This window comes from Montipora capricornis, chromosome 12 (genome assembly GCF_036669925.1).
Source record: "Montipora capricornis isolate CH-2021 chromosome 12, ASM3666992v2, whole genome shotgun sequence".
Classification (NCBI taxonomy): Eukaryota; Metazoa; Cnidaria; class Anthozoa; order Scleractinia; family Acroporidae; genus Montipora; species Montipora capricornis.
Window position 1 is genome coordinate 7,104,621 of NC_090894.1, and position 10,545 is coordinate 7,115,165.

Genomic DNA, 10,545 nt, shown 5'->3' on the forward strand with positions numbered 1-10,545 from the left:
TCATGTTTTTGATAGCCTCGAAGTCGATTGATTTCATCGTAAGTAATCGTGATCAATCGACTTTGTCCGATAATCTGTCGTCTTTTAACGGGTTTAATGTCACGTGACTGGGCATCGGGACAGGACATCTGGTTTGAGCTATAACAATGTGGTAAGCCATTGAATGGCTTACCACAAAAAGTGACATCCGTTGAGTTTTTGCAATCTGAACAGTCCTTGTACGAGGAGGCGTACTCATATAAGTGTTTATGAGCCCTCAGAAGACGATTACGAGCTTTTTTATATGTCTTTGTTAGCTTTCGGCCGCCAGATTTGTGCCCCTCAGAGGAACACAAACATGGCGTCTCCATACAAAGCCTTAAAATTTTGAGTAAAACATTTCTTCGATTATCTTCCGCACGAAACATCGCACGGACCTGAACCTTTGCGAGACTGTGTGAATATTCATCTTCTTTTATCTCTTTGATTCCTGACTTTATTTGTTGAATGGTTTTGATGATGGTGTGACATTGAAAACCGGCAATTACAACAGGTGTAGAGAATTCACTAAAGCAATTTAGTCATGGTCAACCACATCGAGATAATTACGCTGGCCAAAAAGCTAGCTAGTGCTGGTGCCGAATTGTGAAAAGCTAAAATAACAGAGTTCAGGAATAAGAAGGAAAGGCAAATTAAATTTCAAATCCTTAGAAGTAGCATTTTTGAAAGTTCAGAACTTATTATTGAAGACATAAGATCTAAGAAATGAGCCAATCCCGACGCGCAATCACTTTGTACTCAACAAACGCCGAGGCTTCGGGGTGGATTGACGGGGGGTGGGGGGTGGCAGCGGTCCGATTGCATCTCGATTTCTACTGATGACTGGTTTCCGTTCAGAACGCGGTTCTGTATAACCACGTGAACTTGATGGAACTCTCTTTAGTGCTTTAATTTGAGATTATGTTGATAACATTTGGATTAAAATATCAAACTGAACAAGTGGGGGAATATCGTAATCTCATTTTGTTTAGTTTTCTTTCTATTTCATCTATTCATTAAAGGACTATTCCACTCTCGCACGAGGATTCCTTTTAGTTATTATTATTTCCATAGGAATGGTAGATTAATAGTTTATGACCTAAAGTTTCATTCAAGCGTTGCCGGAACAAAACCATCATATTTCCGTTAGCTTATTGTGGTGTATGTGCTTTGGAAACAGACAAAACAGTGTATACTTTCAAACGTTCAAGTTGCAACATCATTTCGACATGGATTGTATAATTATCAGCCCAACAATGTTTCTTACGTCTTCATCGGTACAAAAAAACACTGCTAACAATGTCGGAATCATTATATCACGCATCACCCATGCATTGGACCCACTGCATTGGCAAGGTGTATGATAACATTGTTGGGCCTTGCTGGGATCGTATAGAAGCACCATTGGTACGACATTTTCGACCATGATCTTCCAACTTTGTTCAGTCCTTGTGTTTCTGGTAGGCTCTTATATGGGTCTCTGGTCTCAGCCTTCATAAAGCTATTCCGTGCGGGCGTTGTTAGTATTCTACAACACCACGATGTCAATGTCAACGTTGTCTTCTTCCTTTGTTCCGTGTAGAAAAATTCAGACGTTCTAAATACAGCACCAGTCATTTTGTATCAAAGTAAAACTGAATACTTTTGCACCGGTTTAAGCCATGATAACGTCATTGTTCAAGATGGAATGTTTGACCGTGCGTTTGAAAGACATTCTTATAGATCAGTGCTGTGTGAGAAGATCGACGAAGTTGATTATTCTCAATCAAGACATTGTATACATTTTATAATATTGTCCTATACTAGATATCATGATTAGTCAATCATTTAAAGCGATTATCATAAAGTCATTCCAGATGACCTCTGCCTGAAGACTATACACTATCACCGTCTGAATCAAATGGATCGTACGACAAACATCCGGGTGAGTTCATACTGCTGCGAACACTTCCGTTAGAAGTTGGAGACCTGCTTCCTGCCGTGTAGTCTGGAGCAAACCTAATGTCGTCTATTTCCTGGTCACTAGAAACGGACGACAGTGGACTACATTGGCACTTTCCAACACTTTCGCCGGAAAATCCATTGGACATTGGAAAGGTTACAACTCCACGAGTACTACGTTTATCAAGAAACTTTCTCACTGCCCTTTGCAGCATGACTGCCGATGTGAATGGGTCTCCGTATTTTCTACGGGGTGATTCGGTATTAGATTGGAGAGATTCTGTTTTTGCAATCGGCGTTTCCGCTGAAGAAACACCGTTTTCCATCGTGAACAAGCTGTCGGCATGGTTTGGTATGTCATTGGATACCGATCGTGATTTGCTCATGCGTGACTTTTTTCGAACTCCCCGCCTTCGAAAATGGTTTTCTAACTTGGAAGCAATTTCTTCGAAGGCCAGCGGTGACTCTCCATGTTTCTCCAACAAACGCTTAACCAAGCAACGAAGAAGGTCAAAACACTGGACACGATATCCCATTCTGACATTTATTCCAATTCGGACGAGTTCATGTTCATTCGGCTTGGCAATTTTTAACGGTTCGTCAAGTAGATCAACGAAGTCGGACACCTGGTTAACTTGGAGATACTGTTTACCATTCGTCACAAATGTGGCCCATTTCTGGTAATAGCTATCGAGATGTTCCTTTGTAATGATGAGACCTCCTTCCTGCACCCTATTCACGTTCTCAAGAATGATGGCAATGTACATATTCACTATGATAAGAAAAACTATGAAGATGTACGACACCAGATACATCACCGCTCCAACAGGATACCCACAGTTTCCATTTGGGAGTCCCCCATAGGTCGGATCACAATCTGGCTCTCTGAGCATGAGAGATTCGAGTATGTCATTCCAGCCAGCACCGGTTGACAAACGAAATAATAGCAACATAGATCGGCCGAAAGTCTCAAAGTTGACAGTATCGTCCAGATTCTTTTGTTTTTTAACGTGGCCAAATGTGGACATTCCAATGATTGCATATATGAAGATCACCAAGAACAGTAACGTACCCACGTTTAATAACGCTGGCAGAGAAATTATCAACGCGACCAATAGTTGACGAATTCCCTTTGCGAATTGCAGCACTCTCAGCAGCCTAGCCACTCTGGCAACGCGAAAAACTCTCAGGAGACTGGGATTTATAACACTGCTGTCACCAGTTGTGAGTTCGTCCATGGCCAAACCTAAAATAGAGAGAAAACATAAAATACAGATTTTTTTTTTAACATTTGGAGAAGACTATTTTATTGAGAAGCATGCTTTCTGAAATGTGAAGTCATCACGTTCAAATAAAGTTATTCAAAGGTAAAAAGTAAAATGCGCTTTAACTTTATGTTTGTAGCCGGTGTATGTTTTAGGTTTTTGATTAAGTTGAAATGGCCAAAGACCAAGAATATTTATAAAGTTATTCAAGGATAAACATCTTCTAATACTTTTGTTTTGTCTATATTTTATCACTCAGTTAAACTTTTAACTACAACCATTTACTTATTCTGTCACAAAATACAGAAGAGATAGCATTAAAGTAAGGAACTAGCACTTAATTAAACTACTCAGAATAGTGGAGACTGAGTAGTTCTTTTCAATAGTTTACTAAACATAAACCATTTGATTTCCTTTACGCTCGCAGATGTGTTGTTGGGCGACCTGCCACATTTCGAATCACAGTGAGCAATTTGTTGAAGTACAATTCTATTGAGGTAGAGATGTTGAAAAAATATCTTGACCTCATTGGCAACAGCCATCATTTGCATTTCCAATAGCAAATATTTAATTTAACGCAACTTTTTCCTTTTTTGAAAAACAATGGGTATTCTCGGTTTCCACACGACGCCACGGCCGTCGTGTTCATGTCCCCAAACAAAGAACGGTGACCATGTTGGTGTCCCGACCCAATCCTCCGGGAATAGAACTCTGTTATTATGCAAACGTTTTCTTTTGCTTTCGTTAAAAAACGTGGCTGTTGATTACAAGAGTGAAAACCAAGAACACGTGATGACTATTTTTCCTTCCCTCTTCCCAGTGCCCAGGTCGCCATCCCCTTTCGGAGGAGAAATTCTGCCTCGTATGCAAAGTTAGGGAGTTTAAGCAACGATGACGGCTACGTCAACGACAACGTCACAAAACAAGGATATCATAGTCGTGCTGCACGTGCGCACGCATTTCGCTGGAATTCTTTGACGCACTCTATAAAGCAGAGGTGTCAAATGACCATATTTTAAGGTGAGCATACAATAATGAAGTGCTCATTTTCTTCCTTTACTTTAAAACCGTTCGTACCAATGCCGTTACGTAATAATTCGCCCATATTGTACTAGGTGAAAAGATGGACTAATCGCAAAATTTTTATAGTGATAGCGCTAGGTTATATTACATTTCAGAAATAACAAATAGGGGTCACCCAGTTCGTTTTTCAAAAACGTGAGCAGCTAAAGCCAAAACATGGGGTGTTTTTGCATGGCTTTCCTGCTGCTACGTTACCTTTTACGTCACAAAAATGACCAAATCTTTTTCAGCAATAATTCTGACATGGTACCATAAAATTGCTACAAAGTGATCTAATAAGAACGTTTCTTTCAAGTGTTGAAACTGGTTTGAGCCATTTTAAAATTTTGCCAATAGTTCTATCTCAGATTGCTAATTACTATTCTACAATAAAAAAAGGGGGTCACCGAAATCATTGTTGAGATATAACCAAATAAAGACGAAATATAGGGTGTTTTTGGATGCTTTCGTGTTGCCATGGTAACCTATTACGTCACAATAGTAGGCGCATTTCGTTAAGCAATAATTGGTGTTTCATATGGTGCCATAACATTGCTGTTAGGTGATACAGAGTTGTAGTGACAACCCTTCTAATAAAAAGGGGTCCTTAAAAGTAGTCAAACTGGTTTCAGCCATCTTAAGTAGCTTTAAATGCCCTAAAAAACGAAGCACTGATGGAGAGGGGGAGTAAGATGAGTGCACTGTCGACCTCAGGTTTGTCAGTTGAATTACTGTTACGAGTTATCGACATTAAATATGGTTACTTTACTTTACTGTCACTTTAGTTTCATGAGATAAAGAAATATCAATATCATACTCTTCAGTCAGGATGATTCGTTACTCATACTCACCAATTATAGAAGTAATGACAATCACAAAGTCGAAAATGTTCCAGACTTTTCCAAAGTAGTGATGTCTCAGAGCAGCGAGCTTAAAGCCAGCTTCTAAGATAAACACCAGAGTGAAAAACCAATTGAACACTTGTGTTTGCGGGAAACAAGGTCACAGCATTTGTTAAGGATAATGACAATTGAAGGCTTATTGCAAACTTATACCCCATTCACACCAACAAGACATGTTTAATTAACCTGGGTTTAACAAATAAATTTCAGTCACAGAAACAAATAAACGTCCCCCGTCATTATCACAGCAAGGATTGTGAAACTGGACCTACGGCTTATAGTCCTTATCCCGGCGATCGAGAACTATTGAAAGTCAAACCATCCGCAGATGTCATTACAAAGGCAGCACTTTCTCCTCACTTATTTTAAGACCCTGAGTCACGGTTGGTCCTGCCGGTTTTGAACCCGCGACCTCCCGCGCGGTATAGTCCAATTTTCAAACCGTTGAACTGAGCGCTACTGAATCGCACAGCAAGAACTTAATGGTTAAATTGCTTTTTGACTAATTAATGACAAAGGATATGAAGAGCATCTGTGATCCCTTTCGATTGACCATAATGCTGCCACATCATTACTGACATATTGAGCATGATGATTCCAAGGATAAATATCTCGAAGGTTTCGCTCGTTACCATGTCGTAAATCCTGCTTAAGATCTTGTTCTGTGGAGAAAAATAAAAAAAGATGGCTGTACCTGGAATCTCGAAAGGTTTAGAGGGAAATCGTCGTTCAGTCAAACGAATGATACAATCCAATCTCATTGAGACGAGAGTGACACTGGCTAGCTTCATGATACTGATCACCTTAAGTCCAAAAAAAGGAATCCACTTCCTTGGAAAATGCGGCAAAAGTGTTAAATAATAATAATAATACTAATAATAGGAAGAAGAAGAAAAGGAAGAAGCTACTCAATCAAATAAGAAGCGTGAGCCACCAAGAAAACAGTTGTAAACCTTTTAGTTCATTGTTTTCATTTCAGCCGAATTTTGCTATTACTTTACTGTCCCTGTGACATTTTCTTGTGCATGCGCAGTAGGCTCAATGTACGAGTTCTGCCAAGGTCAGCACAATTCTCGAACGTAATATGAAAATAACTTGTTGTTGTTATGGTACTCTTGTCTTGTGTACCATGACCGAGCAATAATTCTGGAGAACACTTACTATTACATTTATATTTGTTATATTTTATGTTTTCTCTTTAATCTACTTGCACCACGAACCTGTGGTCTGATGGAATGGTCTGGCGGTTTCTTCTTGGCTGATTCCTTGAGTATATCCACCCATTTTCTTTGAGCATCCGTCAGAAGCATCCCCATGCAACTCAGCTCGTCGTACTGTAATCGCGAATGAAAAGCTGCATAAGTCCCAGCAGAAACCCATAAGGGTTGAAACGTGTAACGGCCCCTTGTGTGCTGGGAAACAAGCTTCTGAATATTTAATTTGCTAAGTACCATATTTGGAACAACAAGAGCGATGGGTTTCCAAATATGGTACTTAGCACTGAAACATTCAACCAATCAGTTCGCACTGAATATTCGGAAGCTGTGAACGCGCGTTACACATTTCAACCCTTATGGGTTTCTGGTCCCAGACAATAGACCTCTTTACAGTTGTGTGCTTAGTTATCTGGCCTTTAAATGAAAGTGAGGCTGGTGCTGACCTTTTTATGATAGACCTCCCTCCTTTTCTTATGTTAATGATGTTCTTGTCATGCTAATTAGTAAGAATTTACATAAGAAAAACAGTGAGGTTTCTATGAAAACAAGGTCAACTCCAACCTCACTTTCATTCATAGGCCAGGTAACTAAGCACACAACTGTGAAATGGACTATTAAGCAAAGAAAAGTAATCCATACAGTGACATTGGTATTTATGCTTGGTGTTTTTTTTTTTAATTGGATCCACGATCCGCGCGATTTTTCCCGAAGGGCCGCGCTGCACCTAAAATCAATGACAGCAATAACTACTGTGCATTCCATTTTCCACACCACTACACTACAGTTTCTATACGTTGCCTGAAGTTGCAGCACTGAACTGGTCTCACGGAAAAGACAAAGAAAGAATCTCTATTGACAATCTTCGATTTTTTGTCCTTGGTCACGGTAAAATTTTTGGGAGTTTACCGTCACAAAATTATGAGAAGAGAAAATAGACCAAAAACGGCAAAAAATTGATTTTGAAATTGACAGGTAAAGTATTCCAAATTCCAAATATTGTTGCCACGTACTTCAAAGCAAAGTTAGCAGGATGGTATTTTCTATCAAGAATAGAAAATCAGTTACTGAATTACCACTGGCCTAGCGCCAAATAGCTCTGAGGGCTCGCTCTGGAGCAACCAGTCAGATCTTTCTTACTGGGTATTTGATATGTTTGTGTCGGGGTGTGAACTTCTTAAGCTTGTTATTACCTTTCTCTTTAAACTGTTGAAGTTGTCGATGATCACTCCTACGAACAAATTCAGCACAAAGAAAGATCCGAGCACGATGAATATGACAAAGAAAATGTAAGCTCCAAGGTAACTCTCATCATCCGGTTGCTCGTCAACCTTCCGAAAAACGAAAACACGTGATAAGTTGGTTGAAAAACACAATTCCTTGCAAATCAGGGAAGAACGTATCTACCAACAACAATATCTCGATCGATTAATTAAGCCCTTTTGCGTGTATGTGAAAGGGCAAACTTGACGTCAAAACATCCGCTTCTACTTGTCAGGAGATACTGACAAACCTTTGTTCTTATTCCAACTTTCTCTCGCTTTTTAGAACTTGCGCGATGTCTGTACATAACAAGCAAAAAATGACCTAAAATCAAACAGGGTTTTTAATTTTTGGAAAAAAAAGAAGTATAGGATTGGATCTCTAAGCAAGCTTGTTTATTTTCCAAGTCTCAAAACAAGAACGTTTACATTAAAATTTCCAACAAAAAAAAAGAAAGAGAGCTCAAGTATGGGGGAGAAAGAAAATCGAAGGGTAACTCAAGAGAAAATGAGGGGACAGAGAGGGAGGCTCAGGGTGTTGGCCGGGATATGTCATGTTCACGAAAGGTATTTTTAGACGAGCGGAAGTCATTGTTCTAGCGGAAGTCTGTCTTCCGAAACGTCAGCTCTCAGGTTCTTAGCGAAAAGAGAAAATGGCGGCGCACGTGGAAGGCTGATGAATACTTATTTTTTTTCAAACATCAGACCGAGGTTGGCCTGCATGCGGACGAATATCGATAAGAGAACAGACAACGCTGAACCGCTTTCGATTTGTTTTTTACCACAATGTTCAACGCCAAAGAAAGTTTTTATTTCAGAGCGTGACCAAAATCATGACACGAAGGAAGAGCAAGCGTTGTCTATAACTTTCTCGTAATATATTGGTTTATTTCCGAAAATGGACGTTCCTGATTGGTTATTACATTGCGTGACAAATTGAAGCGAGCATGACGCGTACAGCGTTGTCTAGATTCTTATCGACAATTGCAAATTAGCCAATCAGATTGCGAGATTACAAGCAATTGTGGTAAAAACCTCTTTGGAATCCACAGCATCTTCCATAAGCTCCATCCAGCCTTCAAAGGTTGCCTGTATTAATAGGAAGATAAGAGAATGAACAAAATTATTAATTGAATTAATATCGCAAAAGCTTTTAGCTCGAGGATGCTAATTTTATCACTTAGCGAGAGTCGTAACTGAATCCGCCGTTCAAAAAGGGGCACCCAACGTCAATTTTAGGAAAATATCTGTTCGACATACGATTTGAGATCTAGAATTTTACAAACATTTCTTGTAAAATTTCTTGCTTGCCGGTCTATCTTAGGATTTTCGGACATCTAAAGAATGGTATAATTGCCTATTTTTAACGGATTTTTACCCTAAAAAGGTCACCTAGAATTTACGGGAGCCTTTTTTCTGGCTGAAATTTTCGGATCGCTAGACTTTTCAGCTAGGAAATGTCAACAGATGAAAAATTTTTAGGGGATAAAAATATGCCTATATCTACCGTTTAAATACTAAAATACCTTTAACAATGCTACGTCTAAGTGGTTTTGAACTATATTCTCGTTGGGTGCCCCTGTTCAAAATACGCGTCCCAGATTTATTAATAGTCCAGAGGCCTGTTTCTCGATTGAAAGCTTTTCGGGCCTTTTTCGGATGTCACAATTTCCTCTGTATCTTAAGAACGGAGAGGTTTTAAGTCAACAAACTTCACAATCACTTTGCTTCTTGTTAACTTGAAAACATGTTAACTTGAAAGACCAGCTTAAGACACCAAGCGGAAGGTAGTTTTGTGAATGGCTTTTTGGGCCAGAAAAGCTATCGGTACCTTCGAGAAACGGGCCCCAAAGCCCCAGTTGTTCGAAAGGTGGATAGTACTATCCACTAAATAAATCACTATCCAGGTTGGATAACTCAACTGTTTTTGCTTGTGTTTATCTGCTGGATAGTGATTTATCAGATGGATAGTGTTATCCACCTTTTAAACAACCGAGGCCTGATGGTAGAGCAGTTAGTGAAATTGCTGGGGCATGGGTTCGAGTCTCGTTCAAGGATGGATCTTTCAGGCTTCCTTTGTAATTGCTTAAGATCTCAGGCTCTTTCTCGTCTGCGATGATAATACTCGCTTAGAATCTTCACAATGTGCATTTCAAAATGGAACTTCGATAGATTACACTATCACTAATCATATAATCTCCTGGGAACATTGAAATTCAGAGTTTAACAGAAACAGTCTTGTGTTTAGATCTAATGACCAGTTACTGAAAATGCTATGCTCATAGAAGCATGTCAGTTTTAATTTGTAAAGAAATCGACGGAGTTTTCATGCAGTAGCTCTCGTTAACGGTATACGCACATGATGGGCTCATATACACGTATGACTAGATGATTTAATGGAGAGGTTCTACATGGCATCTCGTTTTTGTCTTTTTTTCTTTTTTGCCAGGGATGATGCTACCTGTGCTACTGCAAAACCACGGGATAGAACAATAACGAACTCGCCCAAGAACAAACGTCGCCCCCATTCTCATATACTCCCTCTAAAGCCCGCTTTACAATAGTACGTTATACGGCATTCCGAAATCTCGGTACGGTAAATCTTTTGTGTTTAAACAGAACAAAGAGAGGGCGGCACATTGGGCACCCGTGCCAGAATTAAAGGGGTGCAAAGCACATCTCTGGAGGTGTGTTCGGTACTCCAAATATTGGTAGCGTGCCACGATTTTGGAGAGTCGTGCCAGTATTGTGCTTGTGTAAAGGGGGTATAAGAGTGATCTTGAAACGAGACAGACTCATCAGGCTTATTCAGTTTAGATTTGTAGTGACAGAACTACATAAAGCGACTTTCATATGACCTTGAAAAATAAACGTAAAAACG

The 10,545-nt window shown here is 39.6% G+C and overlaps 1 protein-coding gene across 1 annotated transcript in view; it reads right to left on the bottom strand.

Annotated features, from left to right (window-relative positions):
- Nucleotides 1–1,246: 1,246 nt before the first annotated feature.
- Nucleotides 1,247–10,545, bottom strand: part of LOC138027046 (sodium channel protein 1 brain-like) — a 31,537-nt gene continuing 22,238 nt past the window's right edge. The window contains exons 18-23 of the mRNA XM_068874546.1: nt 8,700–8,753; nt 7,596–7,733; nt 6,409–6,522; nt 5,712–5,850; nt 5,138–5,269; nt 1,247–3,205 (exon numbers count right to left, since the gene is read on the bottom strand). Of these exons, the coding sequence (XP_068730647.1) occupies nt 1,893–3,205; nt 5,138–5,269; nt 5,712–5,850; nt 6,409–6,522; nt 7,596–7,733; nt 8,700–8,753 (1,890 nt within the window). The 3' untranslated portion in view covers nt 1,247–1,892. The remainder of the gene's footprint in view (nt 3,206–5,137; nt 5,270–5,711; nt 5,851–6,408; nt 6,523–7,595; nt 7,734–8,699; nt 8,754–10,545) is intronic.